The sequence below is a fragment of the Ranitomeya imitator genome, chromosome 1 (assembly GCF_032444005.1).
Source record: "Ranitomeya imitator isolate aRanImi1 chromosome 1, aRanImi1.pri, whole genome shotgun sequence".
Taxonomy (NCBI): Eukaryota; Metazoa; Chordata; class Amphibia; order Anura; family Dendrobatidae; genus Ranitomeya; species Ranitomeya imitator.
The window spans coordinates 663,294,554-663,311,344 of record NC_091282.1 but is presented as its reverse complement, the minus strand read 5'-3'; the positions used below and the strand labels follow the sequence as shown (position 1 = coordinate 663,311,344).

The following is a 16,791-nucleotide window of genomic DNA, read 5'->3' as shown; positions in this document are numbered from 1 at the left end:
AGTGACTCAAAACCAGTTTGCACTGAACTAATGAGTTTTGCCTCTGGATATAAAATAGTTTCAGAAACTGAGCGCAAGTTTCCAGCCCGTTGTACCCATAGGCAGCAGAAACATTTTGCCTTCTTTGCATTGCTGCGGACGTCTACCAGAGAGCCTTTCCTTCCCGTCTTGCTGATGTCACAGCCTAAGACATGAATGGAATTCCAGACTTTGGAGCGATATCAGTTCTATAACTCCGCTCGACACATGAATATTTAACAAAGTGTCCTGTTCTGGCTCAGAAAAAAAAAATACATTAAAGAGCCAATTCATCTAATCCAAAGGTGGAAGTCATCTTTATGTGCGCTGGTATATTACTATGCCTGAAAATGTTTTTATGCAGAATTGTTAAATTCAGATCAGGGATTGAACTCTCTATCAATAACCAGATGACATGCTCCCCCTAGTGGCCACTGCTGGAACTCGAAAACCCTTTCCCCCGAAAACCCCTTTCCTACATTTAGGTATGTAAATAGGAAGAAAGCAGTTACTCTAGTGCCTCCTATTGAAGAACCAATCCTAAAAAATCAATACTGACTCTTGAAAGGGCTGTCACATTACCTAGGATAAAATGATGAACCAGAAACTCCATGTGCAGACAAGTGTTTCAGGGTTCAAACCAGTTCTCCTGCTTTGCACTGATAGGGGGCAAAGACCCTGAAACACGTGTCTGCAAATGAAGCTTCTGGCTTCTTATTCTAAGTTGTGTGGCAAGTTATGTGGACTTCTAATAGGAAGTTCTTATCCTATTCCTCTATTAAGAAGCTATTAACATATTTAAATTCCCAAGGTAGCATAGCATGATTAGCCTCCCTATGCTGGTCTAGCACTTAATAGTTCACTGCCTGTGTTATGCCAGGTGCTAAGACATCACAATCAAGCTAAAGAGGCTGGTGCTAGATGGAGAACAACCTCGGGAGGAAGAGGCTATGGAATTGCTCTGTCAGAGAACTTAATGACTCATTAGCATATACATTAATACACTGATTTCTCAGGAACACAGCAACAGATAGAAGATATAAAGGTGTTAATGGAGTTAACTTTCAAAGATGTGTATGCCCAAAGATTTCCTTTAAAATCAGTATCGACCCTCTAATGAAGTCTAAGGCGTCTGAGACTTTGCTATCTTTCACTGTGAAGCGGCAATTTGTATAAGAAAGAACTGAGAAGTCATAGAGGACAGTTTTAACACAGCATCAACTTCTGTACCCATAAAACTCCAACAGTGTCCTCCCTCGTTTTATCTTTTATTGTTCATCATGTATTGTATTATATCGTAGGTGCTAAAGAATACCTTGGCGCTATATTATTAATATTAATAGTCAATGCGCGTCATCCTATCTGGTGACTATGAGAGATGATGGCTATAAAGCCCCCTTGTGCGCATAGGTGGGCAGTAGTCGAACAGCCATAAATATGACATCATTGGTCAAAGGAGCAGACACAACTTTCCTATAAAAAATAGGGTACACCATGTCCGTCATGCCCCACCTCACATGAACTAATTCTCCAAGAGGTAGAAAAACCTAGCAATGCCAATACGCAATCGCGCCCCCAGTAGGAGTCGTCCCCCTGTGCGGCACAATACAGGAATGTGTCAGTATGCAATTCTCTCTTCTGTATTCCTTTGTTGGATTTCATTGCAATGAAGGAAAAAAAGAAATATGGATCTGTGTCATGTAGAAATTCCTGTGCATGCGTCAGAGGGTAATGGGCAGCCTGTGTGATAGTTGTGTCTCTCCCTCATGTTGTGAGGTAATAGAATAAACAGGAGCCCGTTTCCTGCCCGCCGGCCGCTGATTGGCTGAGGGACACTCCAGGAATGTGTAGGCTCCTTTATATGGAGTGCAGAGAAGCACAGAGATCAGAACGGCTGCAGAGCACAGAGGAGCACAGAGCTCAGCAGAGGAGACCAAAGCCACCAAGAAGGACTACTACATAGGACACAAAGAGACGTAAGAGGACCTGATCTGCTTGTGGATGTCTCCATAGTCAGTAGGGGATGAAATGTCTTAGAAATGACGAGAGACGTAACAGTATTTATTAGATAGATTTCGTATTATCAGAAATGGGACTTTACTTGTTTTACGGTCACTTAGGTGGAGGCAGTTTTTTTTAGTATTTTAGAATATTAATGTTTTTTTATTCTTCATTATAACTTTATTGTACTTTTGTAATGTCACTTAATCTGCAGCGAAAATTGTATTCATTATTAGTATATTAGTAAACCAGTTTTTGGAGTTTTTTGTGGGGGCTGTTACTTGGGGGGGTTCAGCTTCTGAATCATTTATCAATGAGCATAAATATAGCACAAATGTAGACTATTTTTATATAAAAGACAATGATTTATATTATTTATTCATTCGCAGTTCATATTTTTATACATTATAGGATTTGTGTGTGTTTATACAAACATATATATTATAATAAACATATCTGTGTGTATATATACAGTATATACTTACATTATCTATACACACTAATAGATACACGCACACATATATATTTGTGTATGTACTATACTATATATATGATATACATATGTGTGTATATATATATATATACATACATTTATGTGTATATAGCACATGTATATAGTATCATGCATATACATAAATATGTATTTATATACTGTATATGTGTGTATATATATATATATATATATATATATATATATATATATGTGTGTGTATGAGTATATATATGCGTGCGTACTATACTATACTAACTAATCAACTAATCAAATATATATATGTATATATATATGTATATATATATATATAAATATATATATATACTATATTGCATATATCTGGATCAGATATGTGACTTTATTCTTAACTTTTTTAGCCCTAGCTAATCACTGAAATATAGGCAATTTAGGCGAGTTTGTATTTTCCCATATTATAATATTTTTACCCGCATTTATTGAATGTTTTATATAGGTATATCTAGTATACGCAGTATATGTAGACAGTTTACATTATACAATATTGTACTACAGGTGTAATATTACGCATGCGATTTATTTTCTCCCTGCCCTCCAGCAACATTTTGTTTTTACAGTTAAGTAGTTATATAATTGGATGTAATCATAGTGAATGTCATTGAACTTGGTTTTTCGGTGCTCCCTTTATAGTGTTTGTACTTGTAAATCGTTAATTAGATGGTTTCTTGTTAGACTTTGCCCCTTTGCTATGGTGCAGTGTTGCATTCCTAGTCTTGTTACTTCTTGGTATACTTTACCTGTGGCAAATACTAAGGACTTATATGTAAGGGGATGTAAAGTGCTTCTGAATGCTGAAAAGATGGGTTTTAATGAGAAATTATAGAAATCTTTTTTTTACCTTTTCTTTAAGAAATCGCAATATACGAGAAAATGGGAATAATGAAGGGAATATTTCTGTTGGTAATGTTGGCTGTGCCTCACACAAAGCAAGCTTCAGGTAAGTTTCACCCCAGGTCAGCGAGGAACTAATGATGAATTCATTAAATTTCATATATTCTCTTGACAGTTGAGTCTTATTGATAAATACAGAATTAGATCACCTTCTTACATTGCTTGAATGTGGTCTTTTCTCTATCACAGAGAATGGAGCAGATGACAACAGCGTATTTGACCTGTTCGAGTTGACTGGACTCAACCGTAGGATCGGTAGCCGTAAAGCCCTAGGAGTCCTTCTAGCCAAAGGTCCAGACTCATCAAGCCCAGCTTATAAAATTGAAAATCCTAGTAAGATACCACCAATTCCAGAAGATAAATTCCAAGATTTGCTGGATGCTATTCAAGCCGAAAGGGGTTTTATCTTGTTGGCGACGTTGAAGCAATTGAAGAAGACCAGAGGTGCTCTGTTGTCTATTGAGAGAAAAGATGGCTCAGGCCATGTATTTAGTTTGACCTCCAACGGTGAAGCTGGAACACTAGACTTGAGTATGAGTGGAGACAATAAACAGCAGGTAGTGTCTGTTGAGGAAGCTAGACTGTCCACTGGCCACTGGAAGAACATTACCCTTTTCATCCAAGAAGATCGAGCCCAGCTCTATGTAGGATGTGACAAGATGGAAAATGCTGAGCTGGATGTGCCCATCCATCATGTTCTGAATGGAGATTTGGCAAGCAATTCCCAACTTAGAGTGGCCAAAGGAGGAGTGAAAGACAACTTTCAGGTAGGTCCTACAACAACAACTCACGTAATGAATCAGTCTTAGACAGTGGTTTAACTCATTCATTTTGCATTCATTTTACACTAGTGGTGATGACTACATCACTTTATTAATGTTCAAGACGACTCAATGGTAATCGATGCATCTTTTTTAACAGGGTTTGCTGCAAAATGTGCGTTTTGTGTTTGGAACCAGCATGGATGTAATTCTTAGGAATAAAGGCTGCTCTAGCTGTAAGTACATTCAGTCGATTGACACTAACATATCTTGAAGATAGTCTGCCTGCTATTTGCAAAGCATCACAATTATTGCACGTGTTGGACCATAAACCCCTACCTGGGATGATCACAATGGGTGTAGACCTCCTAATGAACATCCACATTAGTTAAATTAAGTATTATAGTTAAATCACTAATCTTGGTGGACTTCAGTAGCATAGAGCTGAGTAGATGACCCAGAATAAGTCATCAGTTCTACAAGTGTTGAGATCTAGTCGATATTTTTCCAGTTAGATTAACTTCTATATTTCTACATTCTTTGCTTTTCTCTACAGCCAACTATGACATGGACAATTCTGTAAATGACTCACGCCCAGCCATTCGCACCAATTTTATTGGCCACAAGACAAAAGACTACAACGGTGTCTGCGGTCTTTCCTGTGATGAGTTGAACAATATGTTTTTGGAAATGAAAGGTCTACGGGCAGTCATCTCGACTCTTCAAGACAGAATCGAAAAAGTGGTAAGTGGAATTTGAGCAATCGTTTAAGCAAAAATTAATACAATCCTTTAATAAATATGGAGTTTAATCTTTTGATCATATATTTTTGTAGAGAGAGGAAACTAAGATGCTTGCCAGTGTGGCACCGGGCTGTCTACATAAAGGCGTGAAATACAACAATAAAGATGAGTGGACCGTGGACAGCTGCACTGAATGTACATGCCAGGTAAAAAAAACTTTCTACTGCCAGTCTGTGGGGAATGATTAACTTTATTTTTTTACCAAATTATGAATATTAAGCAAAACCATTTTGTGTTTCTTTTGGTAGAACTCCATAACTATCTGCCATAAAATTTCTTGCCCCTTCGTTCCCTGTACCAATGCAACTATCCCGGATGGTGAATGCTGCCCCAGATGTTGGCGTAAGTATTCTATAAAAAATGGTCTAATGAAGTTTAGGTGTGAGGACTTAGAGGCAAGAAGCACTTGATACTGTGGAACATAAGCTGGTGATTCATATTCCCACATACCTCGATTAGCATTTTCTGTGTTCAGGAGTTGCATCTGAAGCCTCAGGCCGAACATCTAATTTAAAAGGCGTAGTGACAAATATGCAGAAATTAATCTTGTAAATGCTGAACAAGTTGATTCAGGACAGAGATAAAATAGCTCTCATGAAAGTAGGACAGCTGCAAGTGCTGAACGTTGATAGACCTGCTCAGTCCTGTGAGCTTCATATTTCTATCTCCTTGGCATGTATGGAACTCCCCTACAACAAATCCTCAGCTTGTGTAGCCAAAATCCTCTTGTATCTACTAAAACCTTTTTCCAATTATCATAAGTTATGAGTCTGCTTCTTTCACCATCACAGACATGCGCTTCTGGTTTTAATAAGCCTTCAATTTAAATGCAATTCATGTTATCTGTCCATTACCATGGACCATTTACACAAGAGATTTATGAGAGCTGAACTTGTACTCCAGTAGGCCAGATAAGGTCTTAGTTTTACTGTAAGAAGTGGGTAATATTTTATTAAATGTTTGTTTTTTTTGTTTTTTCCAGCAAGCGACTCTCCTGATGATGGTTGGTCACCTTGGTCTTATTGGACTCCATGCTCAGTGACATGTGGTCATGGTGTTCAGCAAAGAGGAAGATCTTGCGATAGTCTTAATAATCGTTGTGAAGGATCTTCAGTGCAAACTAGGTCTTGCCATATCCAAGAATGTGATAAGCGATGTGAGTAAATCAGATTTGAATTATGAATTTAGATATTGGTAGAGAATTGAGTTGGCAACATGTCAGTCTAAAAGCCCCCCATATACATTAGACTAATGACAATCACACTCACCGATATCGACGGGTTCGGCCTTCGTGCTAATGTATATGAGGGTACCAGGGTAGATGTTGATCGGGCATGTTCGATCTCAAACTGTGCATCACTATGTTCTCTTGGAGTTGTCACCTAAGTTGTCTGTTGATGTTGGTAAATCAGATTTAGATTACAGATTTATATGTTAGTAAAGACTTGGGGTGGCGAACAGCCTAGATGGCATGTGTATGGTGGCCTGAAGACACCAACGTCATATTCCATAATTCTAATCTTTTATGCACTGTGTATTATAGTTGTTTTTCAACTATCGTTCAAAGTTCAGATGTAATCTTCTTAAATTCCTTTAGTTTAGTTTGATGGTTTTAGGATTTGGGATCACTGCATCTTTAAAGCTGAAATAAACATTTCCCATTGTTATGGTACAGACTGAACTGAGCGATTTATAAGTCAGCCATTTAGATTTTGGATTAAGGTTTTGAGTTGTAACAAATACAAATATTTTATATATTTCAGTTAAGCAAGATGGTGGATGGAGTCACTGGTCTCCCTGGTCATCCTGTTCTGTGACCTGTGGAAGTGGTCAGATCACTAGAATCCGTCTTTGCAATTCTCCGGTTCCTCAGTTAAATGGAAAGCAATGCTTCGGAGAAGGACGGGAGAACAAGCCATGCCAGAAGGATCCTTGCCCAAGTGAGTGTTTTATATCATTTTTTACTTATTTTCTTGTCATTATTGTTACAATAATGGAGATTCACTAAAAGATCACAAACTGCACAAATGAAACAAAGCCATGATTTATTATGTCAACTTTCCAGTGTGTGATAAGTGTGACGATTCACTAAAGGTCACATCGGGGAAAATCATAGGCTTTCATAGACTCTTCTTTGTTTCTATCATGAATGCATTGTTCTGTCATGTAGAAGAAATTATTAATAAACTTCTTGTCTGACACCTATTTTTTTTCCAGTAAATGGCCAATGGGGACCATGGTCACTCTGGGACACATGCTCTTTGACCTGCGGAGGTGGTATGCAGAAACGGGAGCGACTATGTAACAACCCCATGCCCCAGTATGGTGGCAAAGATTGCCTTGGAGAAAATGTTGATAGCCAAATCTGCAACAAACAAGAATGCCCTATTGGTGAGCTATAAACAGACATTGACTTTGAAGTTGTAAAACATATTTTGTCAGATTTTAACAGACTTTTTTTTTAAAAGATGGCTGTCTATCCAATCCTTGCTTTGCTGGAGTAAAATGCACCAGCTTCCCTGATGGATCTTGGACATGTGGTTCTTGCCCAACAGGCTACCGAGGAAATGGTGTTGAGTGTTCGGATGTTGATGAGGTTTGTCACCTTCATTGATTCTTTGCTTCATAATACACATCATAATCAACATTTATGTTATATTTATGGCATACATATTTGTCCTGACAGTGTACGGAGGTGCCTGATGCCTGCTTCAACCTTAATGGAGTGCACAGATGTGAGAACACAGAACCTGGATACAACTGTCTCCCATGCCCTCCACGATACTCTGGTACACAACCATTTGGCAAAAGCATTGAGGATGCCAATGCAAAGAAACAGGTTGGTCACACTTTTCTAGCTGCATACAATTTTTGCCTTTAGTAGTAGGATGGCCAATGTAAAGCATAGAATACAACTCATCGTTATATACCTTTATTTTGGTATACTAGGTCTGCAAGCCACAGAACCCCTGTGCTGATGGGACACACAACTGCAACAAAAATGCAAGATGCATTTACCTTGGCCATTACAGCGATCCCATGTTCCGATGTGAATGCAAACCAGGGTATGCTGGCAATGGCATCATTTGTGGTGAAGATACAGATCTAGATGGATGGCCAAATGAGAACCTCACTTGTGTTGCTAATGCTACTTATCACTGTAAAAAAGTAAGTAGAAATGGAAAGTCTTGTCTGGTGGTCTACCAAAACTCTTATAACAGAGAAGAAGGGATTGATAAGTTGAATTTCATTGTTGATCCTTTTGATCTCCCAGTAGATAAGCTGCTTCCAGAGGTGTCTGGTAGTGCTTACTCCACTCTCCCCTTTAAAAATGCATGTGCAATTGTACAAGTGTATGGGGGAGTCGGGAGAGATAACTCTCAGCCAAACTGTGCTCAGTTAACTCACAATATTGTGTCCTCCAGGATAACTGCCCAAACCTCCCTAACTCCGGTCAAGAAGACTACGATAAAGATGGAATGGGAGATGCTTGTGATAGTGATGATGATAATGATGGAATCCCAGATGATAGGGTAAGAAAACAATGAGCATATTCACGTTTTCAGCACCTCAGATATTGGGTTTCTTGGCTTTTCTCTGAATTAAAGAAAACGGCAGGAAAGTAAACACTGCTGCCTTTTTTGTAGGAGAATATATCATACAGTTGTGACATTTGCCCAGTAAATTGTGAAATCTTTTGGCCAGCATTATACTATGAAGTGTTTTGCTAAGACTGGACTTTGAAAGTGAAATTGACCCTAAGCGTCCTGCAAACAGCAGGATATAAAACTTTGCAACAAGCAGATGTTACCCTTCTTAAATCCCATACGTAGATTCTGACATTTAAGTGATACTTTTTGAGCAAAGCCTACAAAACTTCAGAGTTGTTTGCTTGGGCTAAAAATATCACATCTAAGTAGTCTGAGCAAACTGTTGAAAAGAAAACGTAAAATCTAACTGGACAAACATAACAAAACATGGTAAAATTGCAAAACTGTAAGAGTTTATTTTTCTTTGGCAGGACAACTGTCCACTCATTTATAACCCTGCTCAGTACGACTATGATCGTGATGATGTTGGTGATCGTTGCGATAACTGCCCTTACAACCACAATCCAGACCAAGCTGACACAGATGCCAATGGCGAAGGAGATGCCTGTGCTGTGGATATAGATGGAGATGGTTTGTATTCTTTTACTTCTTGAATCATTGTGTTAATTTTTGAGAAGTAACTTATTTTAGATAGTGGTGCAACCCAAACCTAACCTTGTTAGTAATAGTAGAATTATCTTTCACGCATATTGTTTTTAACAACATCTATAGGTAGTCAGTAATTACTTGATTATATGCTACTTTTAAACAAAGTTTGGGTGGATTTTAATCCCATCATACATGTATTATGAATCTACAGGTATACTTAATGAGAAAGACAATTGCCCCTATGTCTATAATGTGGACCAAAGAGACACAGATAAAGATGGTGTTGGAGATCAATGCGACAACTGCCCATTGGAACACAATCCACAACAGGTAAACACTCAATTTTTTTTTAAAGTATTGTAGCAGTTTTATTGCAAAGCCATTACTTTAGGAAGTGAGGAATTTGCTGGTACACTGACCCATGGAGACTCGGAAGGTCTGCAAGATCCTTCTAACCCATAAAAGAGACATATAGTATTGACATGTGTCCTTTCTTACCTTTTTTGTTCAAGATTATGAGATGAATGTAACAAGATGGCTAGCTTTGAAAAAAACATAATTTCAAGATATCTTGACCCAAAAAGAAAGATAATGAAGGGCACATCAGTATGACATTATGATAAAAAGCATTTGCCAGCTGGTACATCAAATATAGCTTCCATGTTACTGTCTATGTTCTCCTGACTTCTGAGATTTCAGCATATGACTTCAACATTTTCCACTAGTGTGAGAAGACTCTGCGTAAGCGTCAGCAGATAGCTGATCATGAGGATTACTAGTTTAGATCAGCCTGTTTGTGCCATTCTGCATATCATGGATTAGCTACTTTTGTAAAGCCCTTCCTTTCTAATCTTCCTACATCGTTCATTAAGCTGGGCACATGCATAAATTCCATAGCATCACGATTCAGAATTCTTGCTTTCAACAAATGATTTCCCACAAAACAAGATACACCTAATCTTTGCAAATATAATGTTCTACGTACAACAACAGATTTAGTCATTCCATTCCCAAGGGCTCCCAAGGGATTTCCACTACTATTGTTGGCAGCATATCATCATAGGGAGCCAATATGCCAACATAAAAGTAGTACCACGAGTTTCCTTAATACCATGGTACTTTTATCTTAAGCCTAAAATCCACCGTAGCCCAAATCTACTTCATTAAGCACATTTAATTTTTGCACTTCAACAATCATATAATTTTGTCTAAACGAATGTTTGTGGTGACGATTTATACTTGCGTGGCTTCAAGTCAATCGCCTCCAATACAGATGGCTGATATTCTTCCTTTCTCTCTTCTATTTTAGACTGATTCCGACTCAGATCTCATTGGAGATCAATGCGACAGCAATGAAGATATAGATGAAGACGGTCATCAAAATAATCTGGACAATTGCCCATATATTCCAAACGCCAATCAAGCTGATCATGATAAAGATGGCAAGGGTGATGCTTGTGATCATGATGATGACAATGACGGTATTCCAGATGAAAAAGATAACTGCAGACTGGTGCACAACCCTGATCAAATCGATAGCAATGGTAAGCTGAAAGTTAATGGTTTGCGATGGAAAGTGGACTAAGACTCATAAATGACCAGTATATCAAAAGATGCTTCAGACTCAAAGCAAACTCTTTACTATTTCCAGGTGATGGACGGGGTGACGTGTGTCAATTTGACTTTGATAATGACAACATCCCAGATGCTGAAGATGTTTGTCCAGAAAATGTAGGGATTAGTACAACTGATTTCCGTAAATTCCAAATGGTGCCATTGGATCCTAAAGGAACTTCCCAGATTGATCCCAACTGGATGGTCAGGCACTTTGGCAAAGAGTTGGTTCAGACCGTTAACTGTGACCCTGGCCTTGCAGTCGGTTAGTATCTCTAAAAGTCAAAACTAAAAATGTCTACAACATTATTCAGATGACTATTTCAGAGTTGCTGTACATATTGTAGATCATATTGTCATTTTTTATCAGGTAGATAATCTCTGCTTTCATTTTCTCCTCAGGTTTCGATGAGTTTAGCGCAGTAGACTTCAGTGGCACCTTCTTCATTAACACTGAGCGTGACGATGACTATGCTGGTTTTGTATTTGGCTACCAATCAAGCAGCAGATTTTATGTGGTCATGTGGAAACAAATCACCCAGACCTATTGGGACATGACTCCTACCAAGGCTCAGGGTATCTCTGGTCTCTCAATAAAGGTTGTTAACTCAACATCTGGGCCAGGAGAACATTTGCGTAATGCTTTGTGGCACACTGGAAACACAGCGGGACAGGTAAGCCAATCTTAATAGAAATGTTCTAGGTATAAGACATTAGGTTCTACGAGTGTGCCACATTATTAATGGTCTTTTTTGCATATATTCGTCTCCACAGGTTCGTACTTTGTGGCATGACCCTCGGGAAATTGGCTGGAAAGATTTCACAGCTTATAGATGGCATTTAGTTCACAGACCAAAGACCGGATTCATTCGGTAAGAAGAATATTACTTGCATGGAAGTCAACAAAGGGGTTTTACGATAAGGGATAAAATGCATAAATATGAAGCCTTAAATTGAGTTAAGCTTACCAATATATTATATAAAGGATAATAAGCTCTTGGAAAATATATATGATGGCTTTTTTATTTTTGCTCACCACATTTTCTTTCTTGTTTTCCTTTAGTGTTGTTATGTATGAAGGAAAGAAAATTATGGCAGACTCGGGACCGATTTATGATAAGACATATGCTGGAGGAAGACTTGGTTTATTCGTCTTCTCACAAGAGATGGTGTTTTTCTCAGATCTCAAATATGAATGTAGAGGTGAGTAATGTTATTAGCTTAGTAAGATCTATTACATTTTAAAAAAAATATATCCTCAAAATTGATTTTGAGTCCTCCTCAAAAATTCACTTTGAGTCTTCCTCAAACATTCACTTTGAGTCGTACTTAAAAAGTAAAGGCTCTTTCATAAAACTTATCACATATCAAAGTGACCTTCACAGATCACAGAAATAAATAGGACAGAAACACTCAGTCAAGTTTTGTTTCTTTTTGGGTTGTGACCTATTCTGCTTGGCTCTCCTTAGAGTTAGAGTTAGCTATGTACAAACTCCTACACATCTAATAGCTTATTTAATCAAGCAAAGTTGATCACAGTTGAAAGAGGACAGTCAGCTAAGCGCTTCTGCTTCTTTGTTTCAGCGATCGGTGAGAGTCTCACCGGTCACTCAAAGGGAGAGAAGTGCTTAGCTAATTGATATACCTCTTCAGCTGTGATTGACTTTTCTCTGAGAGGTGGGGTTATTTATATACAAACTTGAAGACTTCTATGAGCTCATACACTGCTATTCCCATCTACTCAAAGAAAGTTGATAACAACCAAAGAAACACAGTGCTCGGCTTAGTGTTTCAGACCTTATTGCTTCAGTCTGACCTCCCAGGCACTCAACAATCTCAAAGTGTTCATCCAAGTGTTGTATCTCTTCAGCTTTGGACTCATTAGAAAGGTGGAGTTAACTGTGTTCGGACCCATAGAATTCTAGGAACCAGCAAACTGCTAATCTCTTCTACTCAAAGTGAATTAATCCCAGCCTGAAGCTCACAAAAACTTGTATAAGTTTTGTAGTTTAACACAAGTAGGGCTCATTATCCTTTTAGCCTTCACGGGCCAATGTGCTATGTACCACTCATCAGACTTTTCATAGGGCATTACACAGTATATTAGTTTTACCTTGCATGTGCTTTTTTAGAGGAGTACTAAAACCTTGCACATACTGTCATGTCATTCTAAGTACTGACATCTTGTCTTTTCTGTCTTGCAGATTCATAAAGTCCAGAACTTATGCATTCAATGAATGTTACGAAACCTCATAGCACCTTCATATATGTTAGATTTGGTCCATCTCTCTGGACAATTTCTTACATCCCCTTTTTATTTTGCTATTAATTTTTCTCGGTTGAAAATATCTACTCCAGAACCTAAAACTATGGAATGGACATGAGGTTAAAGTATTGTTTTGTTTGGTCTGAAATCTTGGAGTCGATCTCCATTTTTTGGACAGAAAGGCACAAGTCAACCTAGGTAATAAAGACATTTCTCCTTCAAGTGCCTTAACAAAATATATCTAAACAAAGATGTCATTAGAAATCAAATTTTTTGAAAATGAAAAGTTTCAAAACTCTTCGATCTATACAATATATTGGAACCAAACAACATAGAAAACTACTAATGCACAAAATTGACATTTTACTGGAGTGGTTGCTTCACCACTGAAGAGCAGAGTTGCAATAATTCAGGAAACAAGGTGTTTTTTCATTTTTTTTTTGGTTTGTTTGAGACAACATTCTGTCATTGCCTATGAAATCGCCAAGTCTGTTAATACATGGTATACTGATGTAGCGTCGCGGCTGATCCAGGTGCGTGCATGATCGGTGGAGAAAACATATCACTGCCTGGATGATAGTGTCTATATGTAGAATGTGGAGCGAGTCTAGGTGTGTCAGGTGAACCATATGTTTGTTCGAATGGGTACAAAATGCACTTTTTTGCATTTTGCAAATATATATATATATATTTGTTCGATATGATACATATCTGTTGGTGCAAAAAAATAATAATAATGCATTGACAAAAACAATTGATGACATAAATTTAGAAATACAGGTATAAATGATGCAAAAAAATAAATAAAAAATTAAAAAAAACAGGACACATGGTAATGATGTTGTTCATGCCTATCAGGCGGGGGTAGACTAGACTCAGCCTTCATGTGGCTAGGATGTTGGGTTTACAACCGCACTATAGAAATGTGCACGACTGAATCGTGTGTTGAGAACCAGAGGGAGAGCAAGGCAAGAGGGGTGGAGAATTTAGGTACACTGCACTCTCTGTGCGAAATGTTAAAATGCAAACCATATGTCTCATTCTACAGAGTAATACAACACCCTAATTACGCTGCGGCAGGTAGACAGTCCTCCGCTGCAAAAAAAATAATAAAAGAGTTAACCAACAGATGAAACCTTCATGTACAAATATTACCTCATTGTGTGACTGAGAAGCCGAAAATGTCTTGGATTTGAGAGGATTAAAAAAAAAAATTGAGAGCTATTTAAGAATAAAAAAAAAACATAAAAAATCTACTGTAGTGTTAATCGGATGTGTATATAGTTACAATGACTTTGTACCCTCCCCAGGAAAGTATTTTTAATTTTTTTTATAATTATTATTATTATTATGAAAGAGTATTGTAATATTTTTTTTTTTTACATTTTAGAAATTCCGTTGCTTATTATTATTTTTTTTTTGTATAAATGATTTTTTTTATTTGTGTTGCTGTTGTTTAGTGTTATGGGTTGTTATTTTTTTGTAGATATGCTATTTAAATAATTTATGAGGAAACGCTTCCCGTAGTGTCCTGGCTCCTATTTGTATAAACTGTTTTGCACTTGAAAAGAGCTTTGCAATATCTGTCCCGTTTTTTTTTTGTAATATCAGTGTATACTGTTTGTGATAAAGAGATTACTATGCCTTTTGTACACATTTTGAAATGTTAACTTTTTTTGTAAATTGTACAGCGAATATTGTCATAAAATATGAAAATAAAACAAGAAAAAACTATTTTGTCTCTTAATAGTTTTTTTCTTTTTTTTTCCTACCGATTTCATTTGAACCAAGAGTCTCAAGATTTTAATTATTCTATTTCACAGGAAAATAAAATGATTATATATATATATATATATATATATATATATATTTAATCATTATCTTTAAAAATATATATATATATATATTTAAATAGGAATCCCGTGTCTATAAAAATAATTCTAATTATAAATCACACACTATATTAGGAGGAAAGGTGTATCTTAGGCTACTTTCACACTAGCGTTGTTTGGCGTACGTCGCAATGGGTCGTTTTGGAGAAAAAGGCATCCTGCAAATGTGCCCGCAGGATGCGTTTTTTCTCCATAGACTCGCATTAGTGACGCATTGCAACGTATGGCCACACGTCGCATCCGTCGTGCGACGGATGCGTCGTGTTTTGGCGGACCGTCGGCACAAAAAAAGTTGCATGTAATGTTTTTCGTGCATCGTGTCCGCCATTTCCGACTGCGCATGCGCGGCCGGAACTCTGCCCCCTCCTCCCCGGACCTTACAATGGGGCAGCGGATGCGTTGTAAAACTGCATCCGCTGCCCCCGTTGTTCATTTTTTTCGCAGTTTGTGTCGGTACGTCGGGCTAGTGTGAAAGTAGCCTTAGAATGCCTCTGATTTCAGAAGAATAACTCTGCCAAAAAAAATTATTTTAGAAGGTTACATCTGATGAAATATAGAAGAGAATGCATTCTTAATACCGTGCCAGATACAGTTATCATTTTTTTTATTGCAGAAAATGATCCAATATTGCACGTCTGCAAATGGCAAAAGTATGTGAACCTTAAGAATTCGCAGATATTAGAGTCTGTAGTTTCAAACAGCAGGGTTGACAACCAGGTGTAAACTGGCTACCTGTTTTATTTTATAGAAAAGTGATTTTGCAATGTCTGTGCTTCACAACACGTTTGTGAATGTGTATCATGGCATAAACAATGGAGATTTCTGAGATCATGAGAAGAAGAGTTCTTTATGTTCATCAGGCTGGGAAAAGTTACAAACCATCTCTAAAGAGTTTGGACTCCATTAATCCATAGTCAGACTAATTGTGTACAAATGGAGGAAATTCAAGACCATTATTATCCTTAGTAGGAGTAGGCAACCAATAAAGATCACTATAAGTCCAAGGAGTATAATAGTTCACAAGGTCACAAAGGAACCCAAGGTCACCTCTAAGCAACTATAGGCCTCTCTCATATTACCATATATGGAGAATAAAATGTACAAGTAACCATACAGAATTTTTATCAGCGCTCTATTAAGTAACCTGAGTTGGACGTTGAAATGTATACAACATAGCTTATAATCATAGCTACAGTGTAACAGAAGAAAATTAAATGCGTTTTAGTTATTTTGGAAATGTGGAACATTTTTTGATTAGTCTCGTAGTGGTTGTGTATTGATGACTGTCTGCCATGCACAATAGTACAGTCAGTGTGGTCCAAGAAAGGTAATAGAAAGGACTGCTGTCTAAAATAAACCAGAAATAAGGATGGAGGGCTGAACTAGCCTATCAGAGCACCAGAAAATCCTGCAATGACATGAAATGAGTCTCTACGACATTATTGTCCCAGAGGTCTAGAAGATACAGAAACTCCATTTGGAGATGATTTTCAAAGAACCATTTGTCGCTAGAGTCTATTTCTCACAGGCTGTTTCACACATAACCTATTGGACCTCAGAATGCAATGGCGACAACAAAGTTTACTATACAAATAAACTGGGCATGAACATGGTATGTATAGATTGTGGGCCTGCAGAATCACCTTCCCTGGTGGGCCTCAGGATCTATATTCCAATAATGGATTGAAGAAATACAAATCTCACACAACTCCCATTAGTGTACATTAGGATCTTAGTAACCACCATTTTACATGCACCAGGACTTCTGTACTGTGAGAAAGGAGTCATTTCTGACATTTGCTTAAGAAGCTGGTTTC

The 16,791-nt window shown here is 37.6% G+C and overlaps 1 protein-coding gene across 1 annotated transcript; it reads left to right on the top strand.

Moving 5' to 3' along the window:
* The first annotated feature begins 1,886 nt into the window (after positions 1–1,886).
* On the top strand, positions 1,887–14,816 carry THBS1 (thrombospondin 1). Its single transcript, XM_069728989.1, has 22 exons — positions 1,887–1,994; positions 3,399–3,485; positions 3,629–4,206; positions 4,361–4,436; positions 4,757–4,944; positions 5,036–5,149; positions 5,252–5,345; positions 5,986–6,159; positions 6,767–6,943; positions 7,221–7,394; positions 7,472–7,599; positions 7,690–7,842; positions 7,953–8,171; positions 8,429–8,536; positions 9,025–9,184; positions 9,414–9,532; positions 10,512–10,746; positions 10,854–11,081; positions 11,219–11,490; positions 11,591–11,688; positions 11,880–12,019; positions 13,021–14,816. The coding sequence occupies exons 2-22, from the start codon at positions 3,419–3,421 to the stop codon at positions 13,026–13,028; spliced, it is 3,510 nt and encodes a 1,169-aa protein (XP_069585090.1). The 5' UTR covers positions 1,887–1,994; positions 3,399–3,418; the 3' UTR covers positions 13,029–14,816.
* The last annotated feature ends 1,975 nt before the right edge of the window (positions 14,817–16,791 follow it).

What these genes read in the sequence shown, in the direction of transcription:
- THBS1 (XM_069728989.1), top strand. Translation starts at nt 3,419, where the DNA reads ATGGGAATAATGAAGGGAATATTTCTGTTGGTAATGTTGGCTGTGCCT. An exon ending in AAGACAGAATCGAAAAAGTG is followed by an intron (nt 4,945 to 5,035) that starts GTAAGTGGAATT and finishes ATATTTTTGTAG; the next exon opens with AGAGAGGAAACTAAGATGCT. An exon ending in CTGGAAACACAGCGGGACAG is followed by an intron (nt 11,491 to 11,590) that starts GTAAGCCAATCT and finishes TCGTCTCCACAG; the next exon opens with GTTCGTACTTTGTGGCATGA.